Here is a 27,878-nt window from a genome sequence, read left to right as displayed (position 1 = left end):
CTTCCATTCCCATGAAGGACATCATCTGCAAGGAGCTGGTTATGTTCTCCCCATGTTTGCATGGGTTTCCTCCCACACTCCAAAGAAATATTGATAGGGAATTTAGATTGTGAGCCTCGGTTGGGACTAGTGATGACAATATCTATAAAATACTCTAAAATATGATGCAGCTGTATGAGTAAAATACATAAATGTCACAAAATGGTCAGCAAAATATGATCAAAACTAGCATTTTTTCTGCAATCCAAAATCTCTAGTGTTTGGCCATCCTAAGGTGTATACACAGCCACTTCTTGATGTGTGTGAGCACTTTGTGTTAAACACATGGACATGAGCTTATTTCAGAAGACAACCAGTTCAATAAGCTGTTGCTTTACCTGCTCATTAAGCCAATGCCACATCTTTATGTAAGCAAGAAAGTGCATTGGAAAAAAGAGGCAAGGAGAAAATAGGAGGAAGAGAAGACAGCAGAACATTAGTGAATAATGTGCAAATACAATGTGGTAAAAAACAGGATTTTTGGTTGCTTACCGTAAAATCTGTTTCTTGAAGCCTCCATTGGGGGACACAGGAACCATGGGTGTATGCTGCTGCCACTAGGAGGCTGACACTATGCAAATAAAAAAGTTAGCTCCTCCTCTGCAGTGTACACCCCACCGACTGGCATTAAACTCTTCAGTTAGTGAGAAAGCAGTAGGAGATAATGAAACAAGGTTGAAAAACCATAACCACAAACTTGAGAACTGTAACGTGAGAACAGTCATAGAACAGATAACAACAGAAAACATTGGGAGGGAGCTGTGTCCCCCAATGGAGGCTTCAAGAAACAGATTTTACGGTAAGCAACCAAAAATCCTGTTTTCTTTATCGCCTCTCATTGGGGGACACAGGAACCATGGGACGTCCCAAAGCAGTCCCAAGGGCGGGAAAAACAGACTTCCATCAGGTCAGAGGACTCACCACTGCCGCCTGCAGGATCCTTCTGCCTAGGCTGGCGTCCGCCGATGCGTAGGTATGGACCTTGTAAAATTTGGCGAACGTGTGGATGGAAGACCAAGTTGCCGCTTTGCACAGCTGTAGGGCGGAAGCCCTGTGGTGCACCGCCCAGGAGGCGCCAACTGCCCGGGTAGAGTGAGCCTTAATCCCAGGAGGGGGCACTCTGTTCTTGACCCGGTAAGCTTCCAAAATTGCCATTCTGATCCATCGAGCAAGTGTCGCTTTAGAAGCCGGCTGGCCTCTACGCGTGCCATCAGGAATGACGAAAAAAGAATCCGTCTTCCGGAAAGTGGATGTTCTATCCAGAATCCTCACTGCCCTGACGAGGTCGAGCTTGTTCAACGATCGCTCCAGAGGATGAGTCGGAGCAGGACAAAAGGAAGGTAGAACGATGTCCTCGTTGAGGTGGAAGGTGGAAACCACCTTAGGAAGAAAAGAAGGTGGGGGTCGGAAGACCACCTTGTCCTGGTGAATGACCAAAAACGGAGGGCGGCAAGAAAGTGCCGCCAGCTCGGAAACGCGGCGAATGGACGTGATGGCCACGAGAAAGGCCACCTTCCAAGATAAAACTGATAGAGGAATCTCCCTAAGAGGTTCAAAGGGAGAAACCTTCAAAACGTCCAGTACCAGGTTTAGGTTCCATGCCTCCACAGGGGCCCTGTACGGCGGGACGGCGTGTGCTACCCCCTGAAAGAAGGTCTTAACCTGTGGTCGAGAGGCCAAGGTCTTCTGAAAGAGGATGGAAAGCGCAGAGACCTGACCCTTCAGGGAGCTAAGGGCCAGACCCGAATCCAGTCCTGCCTGAAGGAAGGCCAAAAGAGAAGGCAGGGAAAAAACCATAGGCGGAACGCGGTTGGACTCGCACCAACGGAAGTAAGCCTTCCAGGTGCGGTAGTAGATCCTGGAAGACGAAGGCTTCCGAGCCTGAATCATGGTGTGAATCACCCGGTCCGAAAGGCCGGACGCCCTTAGAACCGCGGTCTCAACAGCCACGCCGTTAAACTGAGCGACCGAGAATTCGGGTGGCAGATCGGACCCTGGGACAGCAGATCGGGCCTGTCTGGAAGGCGCCAGGGAGCGTCCGCGAGAAGGTTGACGAGCTCCGCGAACCAAGCTCTCCTGGGCCAATCCGGGGCGATCAGGATGACCGGCACCCCTTCCGCTTTGATCTTCTTCAACAGTTTGGGAAGTAATGGAAGGGGTGGGAACAGGTAGGGCAGCTCGAACTGTGACCAAGGAATGGCCAGAGCATCGACGCCCACTGCGAGAGGATCGCGTGACCTGGAGACGAATTGCGGAACCTTCCTGTTGATTCGAGACGCCGTGAGATCCACATCCGGAGTTCCCCATCGAAGACAAATCTGATGGAAGACCTCCGGATGCAGGGACCATTCCCCTGCCGCGAGACCCTCGCGGCTGAGGAAGTCGGCGGCCCAGTTTTCTACGCCGGGGATATGCACTGCGGATATCACCGGAACCGTAGCCTCTGCCCAAAGGAGGATCTTGGATACCTCGGCAAGGGCCAAGGAGCTCCGAGTCCCCCCCTGATGGTTGACATATGCCACAGCCGTGGATCCGGACTGGAAGGCCCCTGAGGATCCTTTCCCAATGGCGGAGGGACAGAAAGATGGCCCGAATCTCGAGGACGTTGATCGGCAGCGCAGACTCCTGCGGCGACCAACGGCCCTGAACCGTCAGGTGGCGAAAAACCGCACCCCAGCCGATCAGGCTGGCATCCGTTGTCACCACCTGCCAGTGAACCGGAAGGAAGGACCTGCCCTGGGAGATGAGAGGTGACGTCAGCCACCAGTTGAGAGACCGCTTGACCCGAAAGGAGAGTCTGATCGGCCGATCCAGGGAGAAGACCGACCTGTCCCACTGAGACAGAATGGCTTGCTGAAGGGGTCGAGAATGGAATTGGGCGAAGGGAATCGCTTCCAAGGTAGCTACCATCCTCCCCAGAACCCTCATGGCCGATCGGAGGGAGGGAGGCCGAGGACCCTGGAGCAAGAGTATGTCCCGACAAAGGGTGGATCTCTTGTCCTTGGGAAGGAAGACTCTGGACTGACGAGTGTCGAAGAGCATGCCCAGAAAGATGATGCGCTGAGAAGGAATAAGGCAGGACTTCTTCCGGTTGACCAGCCACCCGAAACGGGCTAAGGTGTCGAGAACAATGGACAGGCTTTCGTGGGCCTGAGCAAAGGACGGAGCCTTGATGAGAATGTCGTCGAGATATGGAAATAGGACCAAGCCTCTGACTCTCAAGATGGCCATCAGCGCCGCCATGATCTTCGTGAACACCCTTGGCGCGGTTGCGAGACCGAACGGCAGGGCGACGAACTGAAAATGGTCTTGTTGCACTGCGAAGCGCAGGAAACGGTGATGTTCGGGAAATATTGGAACATGTAGGTAGGCGTCCTGGATATCTATAGAGCATAGAAATTCCTGAGCCTCCATGGAAGCAATTACTGAACGAAGGGATTCCATCCTGAAGTGTCTCAGGCGAACCCTCCTGTTCAGCAATTTGAGGTCCAGAATGGGACGAACCTTGCCGTCCTTTTTCGGTACCACAAAGAGGTTCGAGTAGAAACCCGTGTACCGTTCCTTTTCTGGGACGGGAACGATTACCCCGGATTTGAGCAAAGAAGCGATGGCTGCGAAGAAGCCCGGAACCAGAGCGGGATCTTTTGGAGGACGGGATTGGAAGAAGCGATCCCTGGGTCGGGAGGCGAACTCTATTTTGTATCCCGAGGATACAACTTCCCTGACCCATGCATCCTCTACTGCGGAAATCCAGATGTCCCTGAAACGGAGAAGACGGCCGCCCAAACTGGGAGTTGGGCTGGAGTCTTGCAGAGAGTCATGCGGAGGTGGATCTTCCAGTCCTGGGCCTGGACGATCTACCCTGGGAATAGCGAGGATGCCAGGACGGAGTGGGCCTGAAGGACACCGCCTTCTTCTCTTGACGTGCCTGTGGCCTCTGTTGCTGCTGGGAAAAGGCGTTTGATGCAGCGAAGCGACGAAAAGGCCAAAACGAGCGAAACTGTCGTCTAGGAGGGGGGCGACGAGGTTTAGCCTGGGGAAGAAGGGAACTTGTGTCCCCAGTGGCGTCCTTAATGATCTGGTCCAGCTGGGAACCAAAGAGACGAGAGCCCTGGAAGGGCAGACTAGTGAGGGACTTTTTGGAGGACAAGTCCGCCTGCCAGGCCTTGAGCCAAACGGTCCGGCGGATGGCAACGGCATTGCTGGAAGCCTGAGCCGCACAAGAGGCGACATCCAGGGAGGCGGAAACCAGGTATTCACCAGCGTGGGAAATCTGGTTGGCAAGTTCCGCTAATTGCGCTGGAGGAGCCCCGTCCAGGATACCTCGCCGTAGATCCTTGGCCCATTTTGAGATGGATTTTGAAGCCCAAGTGGAAGCAAAGGCTGGGCATAGCGCTGCTGAAGCCACTTCAAAGGCAGATTTCGCGAAGGATTCTATAACTCTGTCGTTAGAATCCTTCAGAGACGCTCCACCGGACAGTGGAAGTACCGTGTTGGTGGACAGCCTGGAAACAGGGGGATCCACCGAGGGAGAGACCGTCCAATTGGCGGTAAGATCTGGTGAAAAAGGATATAACACCCCCAGGCGTTTTCCCCTCTGAAAACGTCTGGTCGGATTCTCTCTCTCTCTGGCCAGGATTTCCTCGAATTCAGGATGAGGAGCAAAAAATTTTGAAGGTGGTTGGGCCCGTCTAAACGAAACCGCCTGATCTGCGGGTTCCGTAGAGGGATCCTTAATGCCACATGTTTGTTTTATAGCCCGAATGAGGTTCTGGACCGACTCACTCATGGTGGCGATTTGGCTAGGATCCAGCTCCGAAATCTCCTCTGAGGGCGCATCAGATAAAGCCTCGCCTGACTCAGGGGAGGAGGAACGGTGCGACACCAACCGCGGGGGAGGACCGGGCGGCGAGATGGAACGCGAAGAGGACTCAGACCGACGTTCCTGTCTGGACCTTTTGTAGCTTGGCAAGGAGGTCTCGGGTGGCGGTTCCTGCGACCCGCTGGCCACGGCAGGGGTCTGCAGGGGTAACCGATCCAGCGCGGACACCAAGGTTTGAGATACCCGTGTTAAATCGGCCACCGATTGTGACAGAGAGGCGGCCCAGCCTGGGATGGGGGGATCACTCTCGGGCGGAACAGTCGGGGGGTCCTGGGCGGTGGGAACAATCGGGTTGCTGCAGGACTGACACAGCGGAGAGGACTGACCTGAGGGAAGTTTGCAGTTACAGGACGAACATGCAAAGTACGTGACTAGGGCAGAAGATGAAGAGGTAGGAGGACGAGCGCGGCCCCCTTTAGAAGACATTTTGAGAGATCCCTGAAGATGCCAGTGGGTTAGGGGACAGTGGGGCAGAGAAGGGTGTCAGTCTGCAGTGCAGCTACTCACGGACCCGGTCCTGGAAAATGTCCCACTTGTCAGCTGAGAACTCCTGTCCTGAGGGGCCGTATTCTGTGCAGATCGCTGAGCTCACAGAAAAAAAACACGTGCGGGGCTGAGCTGGTGCTGCTGCTGCGGAGTGCACACCAGAAGAGTGACTCATTCCCTGGAGGAAGTGGGAGGAGCCAGCCACGGAGGCGCCGGTGGGCAGGACAAAAATATGTCGGGCGAGAAAAAAGCCCGCCCGCAGACCGAAAGAGAGGGAGCGCGCAAACCGGAAGTAGGCCCCGGGAAAAGCCGGGGCCTATATTAGAAGCCGGTGCCCGCTGCGAACCCCCGCGGCGCAGACGCTGCCCGGCAGAGCGGCGCGGCAGCCGCCGCATGAAGAGAGCGCTGCAGCCGGTTAAGAGTCGCCGGAGTAGGCCCCGGAAAAGCCGGGGCCTAAATTAGGAGCCGGTGACCGCTGAGAAGAACCCCCGCGGCGCAGACGCTGCCCGGCAGAGCGGCGTGGCAGCCGCCGCATGAAAAAGTGCTGCCGCCGGAGAAGAGTCGCCGGAGTAGGCCCCGGAAAAGCCGGGGCCTAAATTGGGAGCCGGTGACCGCCGGAAGCAACGGTGCTGGCTGTGGAGGTGAGCGACGCCTGTGAGGCCGCTGTATAGAACGCTGAGGAGGGTAGGAGGTACGCCGCAAGTAGGCCCCGGGGCCTAAATTAGGAGCCAGGGACCGCAAGCAGGCCCCGGGAGGCTGGGGCGCTGGAGGAACGCGGTGGGGCATGGAAAAGTTACCCCGCCACGTCAGAAAGAGCCACCGCGCAGGGAACAGAGAAAGCGCCGCGTCCTGGGAACCCCTTTAGAATACTCACCTAGTAAAATCCCACGTCGTCTGCTACTAACCTTGAGAAGGTATCAGACGTCCATAGGAGCTGCTGATGGACGTCCTCGTCTCCTCCGACCGACAGGCTCTGGTGGGCGAGTGGGTGGGGGACGGAGCCAGGACCGGACTTCTGAGCACGCTTGTGTGCTAGGATCTTGGTCCTGGTGAGGGATCTGTGAGGATACGGGGTGGCAGTACACACCGTACTCATAGTCCGTATTGTGGGACTACAGATGTGACTGTTCACCCTGTATCCCTCCAGGAAAACCTGAAAAGAAACGACGCACATTGAGGTAGATAAGGGTCTAATGAAAGACCCGTGTCCACCTCCTACTGACACTAAGCTAAACTGAAGAGTTTAATGCCAGTCGGTGGGGTGTACACTGCAGAGGAGGAGCTAACTTTTTTATTTGCATAGTGTCAGCCTCCTAGTGGCAACAGCATACACCCATGGTTCCTGTGTCCCCCAATGAGAGGCGATAAAGAAACAAAAGGGCACACACGTAACAGGGGACAAATACATAGCAAGAGAGCGCTATATATTTCTACGACAACACTAATCAAAGCTTACATTGATGGCGATAACAGAGATCGTGCAACATGGTAAGACCTCCAAAATCCATGTAAACATAGCACAAAGCCTTATATACAAATGTTGTATTTGCAGAATGAGTTCCATACATAGAATATAATTGTAATTTTTCAAAAAGCATTAACACTAATCAAATTTTCGTGACACTTAAATATGAAATAAAAACAACATTAGACTAGGAACATAAGTAAGAATTAATATATGCTAATACATGATGTGGCTAAATAAAAACTACATTTTGAATGCTGTATGTCAGTCATGTGCACTGAACAAAACAAGAGGCACTTACCTTACTGTCAACTTTCAGAACAAACTTTCCCAGTCCTCGAATTGGTCTGGGTGCCAAAGCTTCTTTACGTTCCCTCACAAACTCTTCAATCACTTCCCACCAGCAGCCAAAACGATTCCCCAAAAAACCAATGATTCCAAAGTGGATCACCAGCTTTTTAACTGCAAAAACTAATACAAAATGGAAATACAACCTTAGTTCCCTTTAGCAGAGTTTTTACATAACATTTGTTCTGCTATTCTGAAACTTGCCTACAATGGGTTTTGACCACGTCACAACATATGATGTGTATATGGCATATGTCATGTTTCCCCCTTTAATGCAGGCTCCTGTGCTGAGCCCACATCTTTTCCGGCATATGACAGCTGTTACCATGTTAAATGCTGCTGTCAATCTCTGACAGAGGCATTTAACATGATCGTGCCGGAATTGATTCACCAACTCCGCTCATCAGCGCCCCATGATTGGCGCGGTTGGCATGACAACCAGGGGTCTGTAGGAGACGCCCGTGGTGGTCATTGTTGACCTGCTATGGACGCAGCACCGTGGCCGGCGTTTATAGCAGATGAGCATTTCTGCTGGAGCCCTGCTATGAGTTTAACAAGCGATCATAACATTGCAGCTTCAAGTCTCCTAAGGAGACTAATGAAGCAAGTAAAAAGTGTAAAAAATGTTTTTAAAAGAAATTTAAAAGTTCAAATTACCCTTCTGCCCGATTAAAAAAAAAATAAAAAAAATACACATTTGTTCAGAAATGCCTATGAAATGCAGAGCAAAGTACTGCAGTGTGCAGGCGCCGGGAAAGGTCAGTGAGGCCCAGCGCCTGCGCACTGCAGTACTTTACGCTGCCCTCAACAGGGCAGATAAAGTACGCCTGCGCAGGAGCCGCGGCAGGAAGCAAAGAAGAGGACATCATCGTATGAAGATGGGAGGCGCCGGACACGGACCGCGACGCCCATCGGACCGGACCGAACCGGGACCGCCCCAGGTGAGTATAACCTAACCTGTTTTTCTTACCTTTCAGGTTACATCAGGGGCTTATCTACAGCATTACAGAATGCTGTAGATAATAATAATAATAATAATTTTTTTTATATAGCGCTAACATATTCCGCAGCGCTTTACATTTTGCACACATTATCATCAGATAAGCCCCTGATGCTGGTGCCTAAGTTTATAGGCGAATTTTGGGGTGACAGATTCCCTTTAAATTCTTCTTTGATGGATTTCAAGATACATTCATTGGAAGAGTAAAAATCTGATATTCTTTCTCCTATCGTTCTTGCAAATCGAAAGATATAAGAAGCACCATAGGGATCTTTATAAAATCCAAAATTCCAAAATTTTTAAAATATCATAGTAGTGAGGAAACAGAAAAAGAGCAACATTTCGGCCAAATGGCCTTCTCAAGCATAAAATACAGTATTTTGTATTTAGTCACTTGAGTCTTCAGTATTCTATCATCTTAGGGTGACCAATCAAAAAAACGGCAACTCCGCTCACATCATGTGATCCTAATTACAGTTGCATCACCTACTTTTATAAATGCTCTCTGTATAAGGTATACAGTTTTAGGATTTCTTATCATATTGACATGTTTCTATATATTTTTTCAGATATGCCTTGTTTTGCATTAATATAACGGGTAGTTTTTCTACATTTGCGTAATAGTCACTTTTGTGTCAAAACAGCGAAACTTGACTTCCATGATATGGAAAGCCTACAACCTGCATTTTGTCTGCAGAATAGGAGATCAGGACAAAAGTTGGGTTAAATACCACATACAGAAGAACTGTCGGTTCCAAAAGCACCAGAACATTTTCACATTTTAAGTCGGGTCAAGTAAGGAAGAGGAAGGCGCTTGGTGTCATGAAGCAAAGTGAACTGAACAAGTTTAAGCCCAAGTTTAAGGTTGAGCTCTTAGGTTCCAGGCTACAGCAGTAAAATCTCCAAGCAGACAATGTTCGGATTCCGTGATAAAGATGTTGTCCAATACGTCTTAATGAAGTGCGATATTGTGGCATGAAGCAACATCCCAAGTTTAATGGAAGCTCTGAAGATTAGCCATAATCCAGAGGAATGGAGGCCCTTCATTGATGCGTCCAAAACATGACTAATGGCAATGCACTACCTTAAATTCCAGTTGGTTATGCAGTTAATATGAAAGAAACCTATGAAGACATGAAACGGATGTTGAGGTGCCTGAAATATGACCAACATTTGTGACCCCTCGGTGGTAACTTATAGGTGGTTGGCCTCTTACTTGGTCTCCAAAGTGGATACACAAAGTACTGCCGCTTTCTGTGTGTGCGGGATAGTCATGTAAGAGAATAAGGCTGGAGTCACACTACCGTAGAATGCGGACAAGTGCTATGCGAGAAAACATACAGTAGCATAGCACTTGGACCACTGTTTTTCTCGGTCGTATTCTACGTGCATGTAAAATCGCAGTATGCTGTGACTCACTTGCAGTGAAGTGTGCAATCCTCGAATTTGCCTGAAATAGGCTGGGCAAGCACCTCGGCAAGCTGGAAAGACCCCAAGGCAAATGCCAACTGCAGGTAATTTGATCTTTCAGTTGGTGTATCATTTGTGTGTGTTGGTGGAGTATAAATGGAGCAAGTGTGAAATTGAATAGGCAGTGCATGATTACAAATGTGTTTGCATGTGACTCACCTGCAGTGAAGTGTGCAATCCTCCAATTTGCCTGAAATCGGTTGGGCAAGGAGTTCAACTAGCTGGAAAGCCCCCAAGGAAAATGTTAGGATTCGTTTGTGATGTTTGTAAGCAGCTTTGTGGTACGGAGCTTTGGGGTAGTGAGGTGCCACCTGCAGGTCATTTTTCCTTACTGCAGATTTATGAAAATGAATGTTAACTGTATTTTGTGATCACATTGTGAATGTGTGGTTGGTTTGGCTATTTTCTTGCTGAAGGGGGCAAGTTTACCTTTCAAATGGTGTATCATTTATGTGTGTGGGTGCAGTATGAACAGAGATACAAAGCAATCACCGAAAAAGAGTGTTTAGAAATAATAAAGGAAAGAAATATATCTTGGTACCGTGTTAGCCAGTAGATAGAAAAATATTTAGAATTGAGAGTCCTCAGTGGTTGATACCTTTTAATGGCTAACTGAAAAGATGGTAACAAACTGCAAGCTTTCAAGAAATAATATATAAGGAACTGGATGGACAAATGTCTTTTTTCGGCCTTACTAACTATGTTACTATGATTCCCCCTAGAATGGAATAGGCCAATGTTTTGATTTGGAGATGGCATCACCAATCCCCTTTTTCAGAAAACCGGTATTGCCATGTAAAGACAACACCACTTTTCTGGCTGCAGGTCTCACTAACTTTGGGAGACATCTGCAAGGAAGCCTGTGTGGTTTTTTATGTACAGAAAAGTAGGAAAAAATTTCCTCTTTAGAAGTGCCTTGTCTTAAATTTTCCAGCTGCCAAACCTGCGAAAAAACACATGTGACCACACATGTAATTGAAAAATTAGTATTTTAAAATTTCTTCAGTAGATTGTTTATTTTTTGGTCCATCTTCTAATAAAAGTGTAGTTTTCTTTGCTGCCTCAACCATTTCTATGGTAACCAAAAAGATCCAAAAGTGAAAGGCACCAAGGGATTGCTCAGAATACAGTATATGTCTAGATATGATCCTAAAGGGCTGATGAAAGTCGGCATACTGCAACCGGTATGTGGTGCTTGCATGAAAAAACATGTGTGCTCAGAAAATTTAAGAAAAATGATGCAGCACTCACCGGATTGCTGTGTGACCAGAGTCCTTTATTGTACCATCCAAGGAATGCGCGGAACACAGACGGACGACAGCCGTTTTGTGTGCTTGATGCATCAACATGTCCAGGTGTTACACACGAAACGTCGCCAGATGGGCAATTAAACTGCACGCGATTTGACTCTATTGCGGTGTGCTGCTACCAATTTTTGTGGATATACTTACTGGGATTGGTACATGCCTGGGAAGCTTTGTACCCTATAATTAATTTTGTGCTGGTTTTTTCATCTCTCTCTCTCTCTATATATATAAATTTTCAGTCAAACTAGAAAATAGGTAGTTATTATTTGCTTTTGTAACTGCATAAGTATGCAAGTACCGTATTTTTCCGACCATAAGATGCACTTTTTTTCCTCCAAATTTGGGAGGAAAGTGTGGGTGCATCTTATGGTACGGATGTAGCATGTGGGGAGGGGGGCAGCAGTGAGTGGGATCGCACTGTTATCCCACTTCAGGATGTCCCCACTGCCCAGAATCAGTGCTGGAGAAACCATGTGCTCCCGATGATTAAGTGCAGTGAATATTCATTAGCGGCTCCCCGCCCACCTATCAGCTGAGCAGTGAGTCGGGAGCAGCAAATGCTTAAGCAGGGACACACATGGCTTCTCCAGCGCTGATTCCTGCAGCAGCTGGGCAGGTCTGTGTGTCTGGGGGAGAGGAGGCAGCAGCAGGGGCCAAGGGAGAGAGGAGATGGCTGCATACCTGCCTGCCATGCCTGAGCTGGACACTGAGTTCTGTGCAGGAGGACCTGTGATGATGTCAGGAGTGGGCGGGCTGGAGCATCACATGGCAGCTCAGAGCCCTCCCTCTTCTTGACATCATCACAGGTCCTTCAGGCTCTCCAGTCTCCACTAGAATCTGCAGCTTCATCATAACCTGTGCTGTGGAAAGGAAAGAGGGACTGCTCTGTGTACAGTAATGGGATGCTCCAGCTTTAACCTCACCACAGTGTGGCTGGCTGCCACATTTAAGAGGTTAGTCTTTACAAAACACAATAAAGCACTCTGCCACTCCTTTGGTGAACTATAACTCCCAGCATGTCATAGGATCTGCAGGACATGCTGGGAGTTATAGTTCTCCCATGGGATTTTAAAGCAGCACTCCAGTGTTATTTTGCAGTGCTGGACTGGTGCTTTAAATATAAGCCCTGTGCCCCCATTCTTATACTCACCCTCCAGCATCTTCATATAGTGCTTTACAGACACCACACTGGTCCCGCAGCTTCCAACATAATAACATACTATTATATATAATAACACCACATATAATAGTATGTCATTTATGTTATTAAATATTTTACCACATTTTTTAGCTTCAAATATTTTTTTTCCCTATTTTCCACCTCTAAAACCAGGGTGCGCCTTATAGTCCGCTGCGTCTTATAGTCCGAAAAATACGGTAAGTCATATCAAATCCATGAAAAAAGCACCTTCCTTTATACCATTAGGTAAATAAAACATGCAATTGTATTTTTCTGCTAAGCCAGCATTAGACTGATTTTTTCTACATACTGAATTAGAAAGAATTCTAGTCCACTGAAGGAAGAAGTAAAAAAAAGTGTAAAGTTGGTCAAGGGTGGATAATGAAGGTCGTCATTCTGGACATCACAAGTTTAGAGTGAAAAATCGCTGACAGAACTGTGCTTCAGCCTCGATTAGTAACCTGAATTGGGGTGTCAGACATGGTTTTTAGGGTCTTTCCAAAGGTGTATGACAAGTTCACAAAAGATTTTTTTTCCCCATATTGCCCAAGATACATTTATTCTTTCTATTATCTCTTCAGAGATAGAGCCTAAATTACCTTACACGAGATGACAGTAACAATGATCTACCTATAGCACCAGGTCCCAATATCAGCTCAGTAAGGGCATTCCACTGTCCCTTAATTCATGTTATAAAATATATGTGTAGGGAGTCTGGCTCCTGATGAACTTTATGCCATAGCGCTTACCAGCAATAGGCACTGGAAGGAGCTGTACGATCCACAGATGAAGCCACAGCTGGACAATGACTATGGCCCATACAAGTAAAACAAAGTAGATGTCGCTGGTTTTCTTTTTTTTAAGAAATGCTCCAATATCACTTCTTTGTCTTCCTAATGAAAATGAACTGGGTGTGGTCGGTGTCTCATTTGTAACAAATTCTTCTGAAAAATAAAAAAATTAATTACATAAAATTACAATATGAATAACTCATAGCATAGTTAACAAGCACCAAGTCTTTCATCTACAGTTCACATGCAGTCTGACCACTAGCTATGAATCATCCCCACATTACGTTCTGTAAATTTATGGTTTGTCCCAAAGAAAATAATTTTGAATAAGTCCTTCATATAAACTATTCTGTCGCTGGGACATGCTCCAGCCTCAACCCTAAAAAATGGAAGGTTGTCATGGAAATAGTAGGAATCACAACTAATTTTCCAAGATCCACCAAGTATGAAGAGCCAACGTTACAGGGAACGATGACATGTCAACTTTTGAGTGGCTGTATAAGTCATCGTTTTCTTTTTTAAATCACTTAGGCTACTTTCACACATCAGGTTTTTTCATTCCGGCTGATTACGGCTCTTTTCCGAAAAACCGGAACCGGCAAAAATAAAAACCGGAATCGGTCTTTCCCCATTGACTTATATTAGCGCCGGATGGCCCAGCGTTCCTTCAGTTTTTTTTCAGATCCGGCGAAAATTTCGATTCCGGCGTCTGGAAAAAAACGTCTACTGTAACGTTTTTTGTCTGCGGCAAAAAAGCCGGAAGGGCCGGATCCGATAAAAGGCGGATCCGGCGGCCTGATCCAGTTTTTTAATCTGAGCATGCTCAGAACCTATAGAGCTGCCCCAGGACACATATAAAACAGTGTCATTGAGGCCCTCACTCATTTCCAGCCTTCCAGCAAGAGAGCCAACACCCTGCCTTCCAGCAAGAGCCTAGCCTGCCTGCCTTCCAGCAAGAGCCTAGCCTGCCTGCCTTCCAGCAAGAGCCTTGCCTGCCTGCCGGCAAGAGCCTAGTCTGCCTGCCTTCCAGCAAAAGCCTAGCCTGCCTGCCTTCCAGCAAAAGCCTAGCCTGCTTGCCTTCCAGCAAGAGCCTTGCCTGCCTGCCTTCCAGCAAGAGCCTTTCCTGCCTGCCAGCAAGAGCCGAGCCTGCCTGCCTTCCAGCAAGAGCGTTGCCTGCCTGCCTTCCAGCAAGAGCCTTGCCTGCCTGCCTTCCATCAAGAGCCTTGCCTGCCTGCCTTCCAGCAAGAGCTTTGTCTGCTTGCCTTCCAGCAATAGCATAGCCTGCCTGCCTTCCAGCAAGAGCCTAGCCTGCCTGCCTTCCAGCAAGAGCCTAGCCTGCCTTCCAGCAAGAGCCTAGCCTGCCTTCCAGCAAGAGCCTAGCCTGACTGCCTTCCAACAAGAGCCTAGCCTGCCTTCCAGCAAGAGCCTAGCCTGCCTGCCTTCCAGCAATAGCCTAGCCTGTCTGCCTTCCAGAAAGAGCCTTGCCTGCCTGCCTTCCAGCAAGAGATTAGCCTGCCTGCCTTCCAGCAAGAGCCTGGCCTGCCTGCCTTCCAGCAAGAGCCTAGCCTGACTGCCTTCCAGCAAGAGCCTAGCCTGCCTGCCTTCCAGCAAGAGCCTTGCCTGCCTTTCAGCAAGAGCTTAGCCTGCCTGCCTTCCAGCAAGAGCCTAGCCTGCCTGCCTTCCAGCAAGAGCCTAGCGTCTGTAAGCGTCTTTTTTGTTGTTGTTGTTTTTTGGTATTTTCTTTGTTTTGAATCTAATTTTATTTTTTTTTTGCCCTTTTTTTTATAACAGGCTTCACAGCATGCTCCTGATTCGGATGGTGAGGAGGTCGGCCTCAATATTGACCTCCTCATCGATCTGATCCTAGACAGGGAGCCGCTGTGGAACATGGGTGACCGCCGCCATGCTGATGTCATCGTGACCCGACGACTCTGGGAACAAGTATGCCAACAGCTAGTTGAGAACTGAGAGGACCTCGATGTTCGGGCCCAGAATCAATAACGTAAGTATACACAGTTCAGTTATGTTGATGCATTCAAAGGACTGTATCTTAACCAATTTGTGTTTCTCCTTTTTTACAGGTGAGAGGATTGTGAAGAGGTGGCGGTCTATCAGGGATCGCTTTAAAGGGAACCTGTCACCTCGTTTTTTGAGATTGAGATATAAATACTGTTAAATAGGGCCTGTGCTGTGCGTTACTATGGTGTATGTAGTGTACCCTGATTCCCCATGTATGCCGAGAAATACATTACCAAAGTCGGCGTTTTCGCCTGTCAATCAGGCTGGTCTGGTCAGGTGGGCGTGTTCACAGCGTTCTTTTCTTCCCCAGGTTTCCGTTGGTGGCGTAGTGGTGTGCGCATGTCCAAGGTCCGGATTCCCTGTGCCCACGTGAAGACACAGCGCGCGATCTGCGCTGTCATTCCTTTCATCGGTGCGGGCGGCCATCTTCCTGGGGCCGCGCGTGCGCAGATGTAGTGCTCTGCTGCACGGGGCTTCAGGAAAATGGCCGCGGGATGCCGCGCGTGCGCAGAAGAGATCGCGGCGGCCATTTTCCCAAAGCCGAGTTTGCATCTCGGCTTTGGGAAAATGGCCGCCGCGATCTCTTCTGCGCACGCGCGGCATCCCGCGGCCATTTTCCTGAAGCCCCGTGCAGCAGAGCACTACATCTGCGCACGCGCGGCCCCAGGAAGATGGCCGCCCGCACCGATGAAAGGAATGACAGCGCAGATCGCGCGCTGTGTCTTCACGTGGGCACAGGGAATCCGGACCTTGGACATGCGCACACCACTACGCCACCAACGGAAACCTGGGGAAGAAAAGAACGCTGTGAACACGCCCACCTGACCAGACCAGCCTGATTGACAGGCGAAAACGCCGACTTTGGTAATGTATTTCTCGGCATACATGGGGAATCAGGGTAAACTACATACACTATAGTAACGCACAGCACAGGCCCTATTTAACAGTATTTATATCTCAATCTCAAAAAACGGGGTGACAGGTTCCCTTTAAGAAGGAGTGCAACAAAGAGATGCGGGCCCCGAGTGATTCTGGAGGGCGCAGCAGCAGATACCCGAAGGTAAATATTACCTACAACATGTAATAAGCAATGTTTTACATGTCTAACCCTCTTTTGTTGTTTCAGCAAGGGCCATGCAATATCAGTATATTAATTACGTTTTTTTTTCTTTGTTCCACAGCACTGTCGGGAGCACTCGGGAGCCTGCAGCTGCGTTGAACCCTTCTGGGGCGATCCCTCAGGAGTCCACCGCACCTTCCCAGCCTTCCCACCCATCCCTCAATACCATCCACCAGCGCTGGAGCATCCTGGCCAGTTCCATTGCATGAATCTGCTGGTGAGGATATAGCTTTTCCTGTACCCCACGCCTCTGCTGCTGTCACCTCTAGTACACCTGTGGCTTCGGGGCGCCAGCGGCAGAGGGGTCAGGTATAGAGCTATGTGCCCGAGTTCTTGCACCTGAACTCATCCTTTCAGAACTGTCTCAAAGTTGTCTGAGCAAATGGCTGCAGGTTTCAATTTAATAAATAAAAGCATACTCGAGTTGCATACACTTCTGCTAACGATGCGTTCAGAGGCAAGTCAGTCACCGATCCACACTTTTTTCCGGTCGGTACTCGAGCAAATGGAGAAGCTATCTACTGATCAGCAGATGCAAGTAATGGAAGCCTGCCAGTCTACTCTAGCGCTCATTGCCTCCAAAGCCACCGCACTTGCCACCCATCCTGCACCTGCCCCCCTTCAGCCACTGTCCCTCACTACAGCCACTACCATCCTCCTGACCCGTACCAGCAACGTGCCCGAGCCCCGTCCCACCAACCTCACCATTACCCACATCGTGACCGTGCCCCGTCCCACCATCCAGACCACTACCAGCCTCCAGCCCGTGCCCCTTCCCACCATCCAGACCAGTATGAACATCCCTCCCCATACCAGTTTCCAACAACATCTTCCGTGCCTCCTCTCCCTGCCCACTACCACCAGCCTCATTCACCCGTCATATCCCAACCCCCTTCTCCACCCCTCAACGCTTCAGCCTCCCAATCCTCTCAAACCATCAGCTACACCCATTCATCATACCAAATTCCTAGCCCAACTCCCAGTTTCCTGTCCACCCATTCACTTGCTTTCTCCACCCATTCACCACTACCTATTGATCCTTCCCCACCACCACCACCACATTCCTCTCTCCACACTCCCACTGTCGAAGTGTCCCTATCTGACAGCCCCTCCAGCACTATCTCCACCCCGACATATTCTAACCCCTAAGTTTTGGCGCAGCCAAATAAAGTTTATTTTTGTGTTGCCAAACATTTAATTATTGTTTTGTTCAAAAAAGTTATAATAAAACTGTGTTTTTAAAGCAAATTTGTATTTTCTTTATAAGGTATAGTTAACACTTGGGTTAAAGATGGTTTATTGGTAGAGGTAAAATACTTTGGGTAGAACCCAAACAGGTACACAACTTGGTTAAAAGAAGGTAAAATACTTTGGGTACAACCCAAACAGGTACACAACTTGGGTAAAAGAAGGTGAAATACTTTGGGTAGAACCCAAAGAGGTACACAACTTGGGTAAAAGTAGGTCAAATACCATTACAAGGTCAAAGATAAATTGTTCAAACTCTCTCATCCTGCCAGTCGATTCTTCCTTCCGGTGACAAAGTATTCTGCGAATTGGTCCCTAATTTGGGAAACTGTCACATAACTTCTATACGTTATGTTGTTATAATCAGCCAAGGTGGTTTCTTCAGAGTGGTCCTCAATGGAAATCTGTTCCTTGGAAATCACAAAATTGTGCAGGACAACACAAGCTTTCAACACCTCGTCAACGTTGTCTGTATTCAAGTTTATAGATGTCAGTAGAACTCTCCATTTGGCGGTCAAAATCCCAAAAGCACACTCCACCATTCTCCGTGCACGTGTGAGGCGGTAGTTAAAAATTCTTTTAGTTTGGGTTAATCCACGACTGGAGTAGGGTTTCAGCAGATGTTCTGACAGCTGGAAGGCTTCATCCTCAACACAAACAAAAGGCATTGGTGGCCCAGAGGTTTGAGGCAGTGGTCTTGGGGGGGGAATTGAAAGGTGTTTCCATACAAATGATGCCCCATTGCAGACAGTTTGAAAACTTGGGAATCATTAGAGCGGCCATACGCCCCAATATCCACCGCTACAAATTTGTAATCCGCATTGGCGATGGCCATCAGCACAATGGAAAAGTACTTTTTATAGTTAAAATATTCTGATCCCGAACCAGCCGGTTTCACGATATGGATATGTTTCCCGTCCACCGCACCCAAGCAATTGGGAAACTGACACACTTGCTGGAATTTCTCGGCTACATCCAACCAATTCTCCATTGTGGGATGTGGTATAAATTCATCGTGCAAAGAGTCCCACAATGCACGACAAGTGTGTGTCACGATATGGTATGAAATATCATAAGTAGTTCTCTTGCTAGCCTGCGTGGGCTAAGCACCCCTTCTTGGAGTGATGCTGCAACAGTTTGTAGCTTCAAATTCCTGACTTTCAACTCCCAAGCCCCCTTCCCTTTCATTCAGCCAAGAGCTGCTTTGCCAATGTAGTGGGGAGTTTTATGGCCGAGAGGTATTTACGACTAGGCTCAAGTTTTCCTCTAGCAGAGAACTGTTTAGAAGTTTCTAGGATCCATGAAAGATTCTTTGTTTGGTTTTTGTACGATATTATGCACAATGTTTACGTTAAGAACACGAAAATATATATTCGTATTCCCACTCGGTGTATCTACCCATCCCTTGAAACTCGGGCTTCTAACTCCGTCTGGTAAAGAAGTAGGGATTTCCCTGTAAATATGTATCCCAGATAGGACATATTTGATCTCATTAGAATGCTCACGTTAATCCGAGATGAATGATGGGTTTGTTAGGACTATGACATGTTTTGTAGCGGAGTTATCGAAATTAGATATAGATTAGAATAAAATGAGTTAACTGGAAAGGTAGGAGGGACGAGGTGATCCCTTTCTGGGATGTTACAGGCTTGGCTATAACTGTCTGCACACATCCCCAGCTTCCTTCTTGTCCTATTTTCCTGGAAGAGCTGAGCACATCCCATGAGCTGGGACGTATGGAAAGCTGCACCAGCCTGGGGGCCTGCCATGCTTTGAACATGTGAGTGTTATCTTTTCTCCTTTATTCCCTTTATGTTATAATTACCCATGTACATATTTGCAATTGTCTCATTTGTAACATCTTTATAAAATATTTTTGATAAAGCACTGCCTAATTTTTATGGGATATAATATTTAATATTAGTTCGTTCTCCTGTTCTAAACTGTACCCTAAGTCTTCTGAAGGGAAATACGCTACTGTTACTGTTGTGTTAGCTTCGGACCCGTTTAATCGAAGCTGGTGGCAGCGAGAGTGTGCTGACTGTTGAGTGATGCTGTAGCGGCTGCGGCGTTGATAATTATTGTTCCTGCCTGAGTGGGAGTAGTTTATCGCGTCGCTGCAGCGTGCCCAATAGCCAGTACATAGCAGGCAGCCTTTCTGGCGACTAATTACCCATGGTGCAGTACCTAATCTGACCTGAGAGTAAAGGGGGCGCCAGAGAGCTGCAAGTGTTAAGTGGAACTGTAAGCGGGATATACATAAATCCCTGCAGTTTGTGGTATATTGAAAGCAGTGGGATACCTAGAATAAGCCCCTGCGGTAAACTAAGAGGTCAATAGCCTTGTGTGTGTTTTCTCATCACATTGTTAGCAGTGGAGGGATAACTAAGATAAGCCCCCCTGCACATGTGATAGCCGTCTGTTGGCCTAAAGTCACCCCAACCCGTGACGTAGGGGTGACGGTCACGGTGTGAATCGTGACGAATTGGTGGCAGCGGTCAGGGGATTCCTGACAGTGTGCTTTACAATTCTGGAGATGGTGGAAATTCCCTAGTGACGAAAGGGATTCTCCAGTAGCAAGGAATCTGTGAACAAAATCAAAGCAGAAATTACTACAAAATCAAATTACAATCAATTAAAGTGTACTACAGGAGTGCATACAATAAAAATGGCTTACCGAGGAGTGACCATCAGTCGCTCGGCCGGTGAAATAGAGAATCGGCAATACGTATCACTCCTTCGGATGAGATGTTCAATTCGGTCCACCAATAGATCAAAGTTCTCCGCTTTCATCCGCACATATGAGAAACATTTCTGTGGGTTTCCTCGTACCTCCATGTGCAGTGTTGAAAACACCTCACGTGTCATTCTCTGTGCGGTGATGGGGTGGATCCACAAACGGCATCGGCGCAGATGCATGATGCGCTGTCTCTCTCGCTCCTTCTCCAGAACAATTGCTTTCAAGTGATTCGCCTCCACAATGAAATCCACGTTGTTCTGCAGAATCTTCGTAATAATGACTTCCATCTCTCTCCAAACACTTGCTCCTCTCCAACCTGTGACTGATGGGCTGTAGGAAGACTGTATATATAGTTTTGAGGGGGCCAATCACATTTTGGAGACTCCCAGGGGCGTTCTTAAAAACCGGATGGAAAACCGGACGAAACGGATGCCAACCGGATGGGACGGATCCGGTTTCTCGCCGGATCCAGCTGAAAACCGGATCCGTCCCATCAGGTTTTCACAAATTACGCCGGATTCGGTGCTGTGGCACGACGCCGGAGTAGGCATGCGGCGAAAAAACTGATCAGTGAAACTAGCCTCAAATAAAAGATACTGGCAAGTTTGATATCGTCGTAATCTTTTTTTTTTCCCACAAATTCACTGCTTGTCATTTTTTTCTCCTCGCTTTCCAGTACACTCTGTGGTAAAATGAATGGTGTCATTCAATAGTACAACTCGTCCTAAAAAAAAAACCAAGAGCAAATATGTCAATGTGGACAGAAAAATAAAAAAAGTTATGGATCTTAGAAAAAGAAGAGGAGAAAAAAATGAAAAGGCAACAAAAATTGGCCATGTTGGGACGGGGTTTGGGGGAAGAAAATTCAAAGTTTGAAATTGCAAACTTTTCAAAATATTTGTCAAATTTCAGTTGTTTTCATAAAAAAAAATCATCATATCGATTTACATTTACCTCTAAAATAAAGTACAATGTGTCACAGAAAAAAAACAAAATCACAGAATCACTGGGATATGTGGAAGCATTCCAAAGTTATTAGAACAAAGTGACATGTCAGATTTGAAATATTGTCCTGATCAGGAAGGTGAAAACTGGGTTAATACTTTCAAAACATGATATTCTTAGAAAGTTTCTGATTATAACATTACAGTAAATGTCATGATCTCACAAAGTACTCAGTCACCTGGAGGTTGTCTTGTGGTCAGTTCTTCCTGGTATTCCTCAAAACCTGTGATGGATATTGCCATAGCAATAGTTGATGCCGCAATGGTTATCATTTGGCCAGGAAGTACCGTAGCTACAAATGAAAAGTAGAAAAAAATAAAGTACAACGTAAATGTCTCAAACTCCGTACTCTAATGTCTAAAAATGAAAAAAAAAACATGGCATAGGTACTACAATCACACATCATATTCTTAGTAATTAGTGACAAACACGTATGCATACAATCCCAATTTTACATGCCTACTGTGGAAAGAAAATACGGACTAGATCACAGCATTTTAAAGCACGAAATAGTTCTCAAATGATACCGGTATCGATATTCTCGATGCAATTCTGGGAGTGCAGCTGTCCTTTTAGAATACGAGTTGGTATACAAGGACCACCTGGCGCCACGATATGACTGCTGATCAGTAAACCTTTAACAATCAGCGGTTGCTTAAATGACGATTTAGGCTATGTGCACACGTTCAGGATTTCTCGCAGAAAATTCCTGAGAAAAAACGTACATTTTCTGCAAGAAATCCGCAAGAAATCCGCATGCGTTTTTGCCGCGGTTTTGGTGCGTTTTTTTCCAGACATTTCCCAATGCATTTTGTAGTGGAATATCCGCAAAAATAAAACACGCAAAATTAATGAACATGCTGGGTTTTTTACCACGATGCGCTTTTTTTCGCGAAAAAAAACGCATCATGTGCACAAAACATGCGGAATTAATTCTAAATGATGGGATGCTTATTGTATGTGGGGTTTTTGCGGTTTTATAGCGTTTTTATCGGGGAAAAACCGCAAAAAAACAGCAACGTGTGCACACAGCCTTACACAGGCAGACCAAAGGAAATGATGCGCATTGAGCATATTATGTTACCCAACAACAAGCGTTTTGCTCGTGCCTCAGGTGATCAGCTGACTGTTTACTCTGAAAGATTATCATGTTTTTAAGAACACTTGTTCATGATTATCTTTCAGTGTAAATGCAGGTATAACTACAACAATTGTTTATTGGATTCAAGACCCCATGTACAATAAAAACAGTGTATACTGTCGGTGCCATTCCATTGAGATCGGTACCACAGTTCCAGGAGACTGATGTGACATTGTCGTACCATCGGCTGAGGCCAACTGAGTGGGCGCCCTGAAGGAATATTGATGAGCTGCAGTTGACGAGTGAGTGCTCATTGGCTGTGACTGGCATGCGACCGAACAACCTCACATCAGATTCCTAGAACAGCGGTACGACTTGCCACTGCAATAGGAGGAAATACATGATTTTTGTTTTATGTGATGTCCTGAATTAAATCTATTGGGGTTATCTTGTAGCGGACAACTCATTTAATGCCTACTTGTAGGGGTCTACAGAAAAATTTTAAAAAGTTATGGGTATCAGAAACTAATAATTTCTTGTTTTTTTTTTTGTTTTTTTTTGTTTTGCTTTTTTGCACAAGTAGTAAAAAAGAAAAGAAATAAATCATAATTATGGATTTTTGTTAAACACCACTTATTATTCAGTCTAATTAAAAAGCACACCAGTCAGTAGGATTTTGGATTTTAAGGTTAATACATGCCTATAATGGTACTTTAATGCAGATTAAATTTTTATGTTGCTTTTTTTGTTTGTTTTTTAAGAAATCTGTGTTGGTGTTTTTCAGTACTTATCCATTGAAGTTATTTACTAAGGAGGCACAAGTGCAGCCAGACAGGTCACTGCCCATGGTCTTCTGATTCAAGTAATTGTGAAAAAGCGTTTTTCAAGGGGCTGTCGGCTGTTCAGATAACTTCTTCTCAATCCTCAGGTCTCTCCCTTTTAAAATACCAACATTCATACTCACCTCTGGCGCCAGAACCATTCCAGTGGTGTCGACACTGTCTCTCCTGGCGATCCAGGAACAGTATGGCATCATGCAAACCCTGTGGCCCATCAGCAGTCAACTTCACACACCTCAGCCTTCAGACGTATCACATACATCTGGAAAAAAAGATCTCCAGGAGAGATCGTGCCGGGACTGCTGGAACGGTGCCACAACTGGAGGCGAGAATAAGCGTTATTTTAAAAGGGGGAAACATATGAATTCTTAAGGGATTGTACATGTAAACCCCTTTAACCAGCACCCCACAATTACACTGCAGGGAACCAATGACGCGACAAGAGGCAGCAATCTCATGCAGTAACTCCCTATTCTTGTAGAAGTTGCTTTGACCATATCAAGTAAAGAGATATTTAAAGGGATGGTGCCGCATTTTATTTTTTGTATTAAAAATAATTGTTTATATAAACAATTATTTTTCATACAAATTTCCTTTTTTAACTTTAACATTTTTTTTATTATTATTTTTTTTTTCACCCACTGGGCGCCGCCATTTTCCTTTGCAGGAGTGTAAGTGTAGCTGCACGACACTTACACTCTGCAAATACGGCAGCCCTGGGCATAGGAGGCTGCGGTCGGGAGCCGACCCCATAGCTAGCATTATAAGCTGCTCCCTGCTCTGGTCTGGCCACGCCCCCTGAGCCGTCCACACCACAGAAGAGGCAGGAGATCAGCGCCATCTTCCTGGAGCTCACAATGTGCTGTGAGCTCCAGCTTCCCAGGATAATCGCAGCGGTTACAGGAGGAGAAGAAGGAGGAGACCATGGGAGGGAGAGAAAGGACTCAGCAGTGGAGCCGTGAAGTAAGTATCAGTGGGGAGGGGGAGAGGCAATATAATCCTCTCCTTTGTGGTGCTGACTCTGAGCAGTATATCTCTGTTGTGAATTCTGTGGCTGAGTTCACTTCTGTGGTCACAAGTGGTATTGCAGTCTCTGGGCTTCCTCCCTCAGGTGTTTTGGTGAGCTCGTTGGCTGCCTTGCTATTTAGCTCCACCTGAGTCTGTCTTCCTTGCTCCTTGTCAATGTTCCAGTGTTGGATCTGAGCTACTGCATCTTTCCTTGGGCCTGCTGCTCTGCTAGATAAGTGCTTCTAGTTTGTTTTCTGTTTTTTCTGTCCAGCTTGCTATTGTCTTTTGCTGGAAGCTCTGAGAAGCAGAGGGGTGCACCGCCGTGCTGTTAGTTCGGCACGGTGGGTCTTTTTGCCCCTTTGCGTGGTTTTCGTTTTAGGGTTTTTTGTAGACTGCATAGTTCTCTTTGCTATCCTCGCTCTGTCTAGAATATCGGGCCTCACTTTGCTGAATCTATTTCATTCCTACGTTTGTCTTTTCATCTTGCTAACAGTCATTATATGTGGGGGCTGCCTATTCCTTTGGGGTATTTCTCTGAGGTAAGTCAGGCTTGTATTTCTATCTTCAGGCTAGTCAGCTCCTCAGGCAGTGCCGAGTTGCATAGGTAGTTGATAGGCGCAATCCACTGCTGCTTCCAGTTGTGTGAGGATAGATCAGGTACTGCAGTCTACAGAGATTCCACGTCTCAGAGCTCGTCCTATTGTTTTGGGTTATTGCCAGATCTCTGTATGTGCGCTGATTACTGCACGCTGTGTTGCCTGATTGCCAGCCATAACAGTACAAGGAGCCTTTCAATGATTTCCAATAGAGGGAAAAAAGAAATCCTGACATCATTTTTTTTTCTTAGCTCTGTCTTCAGTCTTTTTTTTCCCCTAGACATTAGAGTGCTTCAGGACACAGCTGTGGACATGGATATTCAGGCTCTGTGCTCCTCAATGGATAATCTCGTTGTAAATGTACAAAAGATTCAAGATACTATTGATCAGAAATCGATGCTAGAACCAAGAATTCCGATTCCTGATTTGTTTTTTGGTGACAGAACTAAGTTCCTGAGCTTCAGAAATAATTGTAAGCTATTTTTGGCCTTGAAACCTCATTCTTCTGGTAATCCTATTCAACAGGTTTTGATTATTATTTCTTTTTTGCGCGGCGACCCACAGGACTGGGCGTTTTCTCTTGCACCAGGAGATTCTGCATTGAGTAATGTTGATGCATTTTTCCAGGCGCTGGGATTGCTTTACGATGAGCCTAATTCAGTGGATCAAGCTGAGAAAAATCTGCTGGCTTTATGCCAGGGTCAGGATGATGTAGAAGTATATTGTCAGAAATTTAGAAAATGGTCAGTACTCACTCTGTGGAATGAATCTGCACTAGCGGCTTTGTTCAGAAAGGGTCTCTCTGAAGCTCTTAAGGATGTAATGGTGGGATTTCCTATGCCTGCTGGTTTGAATGAGTCTATGTCCTTGGCCATTCAGATCGGTCGTCGCTTGCGCGAGCGTAAATCTGTGCACCATCTGGCGGTATTGTCTGAGAGTAAACCTGAGCCTATGCAGTGCGACAGGACTATGACTAAAGTAGAACGGCACGAACACAGACGTCTGAACAGACTGTGTTTCTATTGTGGTGATTCTACTCATGCTATTTCTAATTGTCCTAAACGCACTAGGCGGTTCGATAGCTCTGCCGTTATTGGTACTGTACAGTCCAAATTCCTTTTGTCCATTACCTTAATGTGCTCTTTGTCATCATATTCTGTCATGGCGTTTGTGGATTCAGGCGCTGCCCTGAATCTGATGGATTTGGATTATGCTAAACGTTGTGGATTTTTCTTGGAGCCTTTGCGGTGTCCTATTCCGTTGAGAGGAATTGATGCTACACCTCTGGCCAAGAATAAGCCTCAGTACTGGGCCCAGCTGACCATGTGCATGGCTCCTGCACATCAGGAAGTTATTCGCTTTTTGGTACTGCATAATTTGCATGATGTGGTCGTGTTGGGGTTGCCATGGCTACAAACCCATAATCCAGTATTGGATTGGAACTCTATGTCGGTAACCAGCTGGGGTTGTCAGGGAGTACATGGTGATGTTCCATTTTTGTCTATTTCGTCATCCATTCCTTCTGACATCCCAGAGTTCTTGTCGGACTTTCAGGATGTATTTGAAGAGTCCAAGTCTGATGCCCTTCCTCCGCATAGGAATTGTGATTGTGCTATCGATTTGATTCCTGGTAGTAAATTCCCTAGGGGTCGTTTATTTAATTTGTCCGTACCTGAACACACCGCTATGCGCAGTTATGTGAAGGAGTCCCTGGAGAAGGGACATATTCGCCCATCGTCGTCACCATTGGGAGCAGGGTTCTTTTTTGTAGCCAAGAAGGATGGTTCGCTAAGACCGTGTATTGATTACCGCCTTCTTAATAAGATCACTGTTAAGTTTCAGTATCCCTTGCCATTGATTTCTGACTTGTTTGCTCGGATTAAGGGGGCTAGTTGGTTTACTAAGATTGATCTTCGTGGTGCGTATAATCTGGTGAGAATCAGGCAGGGAGATGAATGGAAAACGGCATTTAATACGCCCGAGGGTCATTTTGAGTATCTGGTGATGCCGTTCGGACTTGCCAATGCTCCATCTGTTTTTCAGTCTTTTATGCATGACATTTTCCGTGAGTATCTGGATAAATTCTTGATTGTTTACTTGGATGACATTTTGATCTTCTCAGATGATTGGGAGTCTCATGTGAAGCAAGTCAGAATGGTTTTCCAGGTACTGCGTGCTAATTCCTTGTTCGTGAAGGGATCAAAGTGTCTCTTCGGTGTGCAGAAAGTTTCATTTTTGGGGTTCATCTTTTCCCCTTCTACTATTGAGATGGATCCGGTTAAGGTTCAGGCCATCCAGGATTGGACTCAGCCGACATCTCTAAAAAGTTTGCAGAAATTCCTGGGCTTTGCTAATTTTTATCGTCGCTTCATCTGTAATTTTTCTAGCATTGCCAGACCATTGACCGATTTGACCAAGAAGGGTGCTGATTTGGTTAATTGGTCTTCTGCTGCCGTGGAAGCTTTTCAGGAGTTGAAGCGTCGTTTTTGCTGTGCCCCTGTGTTGTGTCAACCTGATGTTTCTCTTCCGTTCCAGGTCGAGGTTGATGCTTCTGAGATTGGTGCAGGGGCGGTTTTGTCACAGAGAGGTTCTGGTTGCTCAGTGTTCAAACCATGTGCTTTCTTTTCCAGGAAATTTTCTGCTGCTGAGCGTAATTATGATGTGGGCAACCGAGAAGTGCTGGCCATGAAGTGGGCATTCGAAGAGTGGCGTCATTGGCTTGAGGGTGCTAAGCATCGCGTGGTGGTTTTGACTGATCATAAGAACCTTACTTATCTTGAGTCTGCCAAGCGCTTGAATCCTAGACAGGCCCGTTGGTCGTTATTTTTTGCTCGTTTTGATTTTGTGATTTCATACCTTCCGGGCTCTAAAAATGTGAAGGCGGATGCTCTGTCTAGGAGTTTTGTGCCCGACTCTCCGGGGTTATCTGAGCCGGCGAGTATCCTCAAGGAAGGAGTCATTGTGTCTGCCATCTCCCCTGATTTGCGGAGAGTGTTGCAGAAATTTCAGGCTAATAAACCTGATCGTTGTCCGGCCGAGAAACTGTTCGTCCCTGATAGGTGGACTAGTAAAGTTATCTCTGAACTTCATTGTTCGGTGCTGGCCGGTCATCCAGGAATCTTTGGTACCAGGGAGTTGGTTGCTAGATCCTTCTGGTGGCCATCTCTGTCACGGGATGTGCGTGCTTTTGTGCAGTCCTGTGGAATTTGTGCTAGGGCTAAGCCCTGCTGTTCACGTGCCAGTGGGTTGCTTTT

The 27,878-nt window shown here is 46.9% G+C and overlaps 1 protein-coding gene across 5 annotated transcripts in view; it reads right to left on the bottom strand.

Moving 5' to 3' along the window:
• Positions 1-27,878, bottom strand: part of TMEM245 (transmembrane protein 245) — a 145,427-nt gene that overhangs the window by 75,670 nt on the left and 41,879 nt on the right. For 4 of the 5 annotated variants that reach the window (XR_011314034.1, XR_011314035.1, XM_069730492.1 and 1 more), the window contains exons 4-7: positions 21,279-21,392; positions 12,927-13,121; positions 7,174-7,343; positions 378-401 (exon numbers count right to left, since the gene is read on the bottom strand). Coding sequence is in view for 3 of the 5 variants with exons in the window: in XM_069730492.1 (XP_069586593.1) it covers positions 378-401; positions 7,174-7,343; positions 12,927-13,121; positions 21,279-21,392 (503 nt within the window). In the remaining 2 variants the exon portion in view is untranslated. The remainder of the gene's footprint in view (positions 1-377; positions 402-7,173; positions 7,344-12,926; positions 13,122-21,278; positions 21,393-27,878) is intronic. The other variant, XM_069730493.1, reaches the window with a different exon arrangement.

This window comes from Ranitomeya imitator, chromosome 6 (assembly GCF_032444005.1).
Source record: "Ranitomeya imitator isolate aRanImi1 chromosome 6, aRanImi1.pri, whole genome shotgun sequence".
In the NCBI taxonomy this organism is placed as follows: domain Eukaryota; kingdom Metazoa; phylum Chordata; class Amphibia; order Anura; family Dendrobatidae; genus Ranitomeya; species Ranitomeya imitator.
This window is presented reverse-complemented; position numbering and strand designations above follow the sequence as displayed.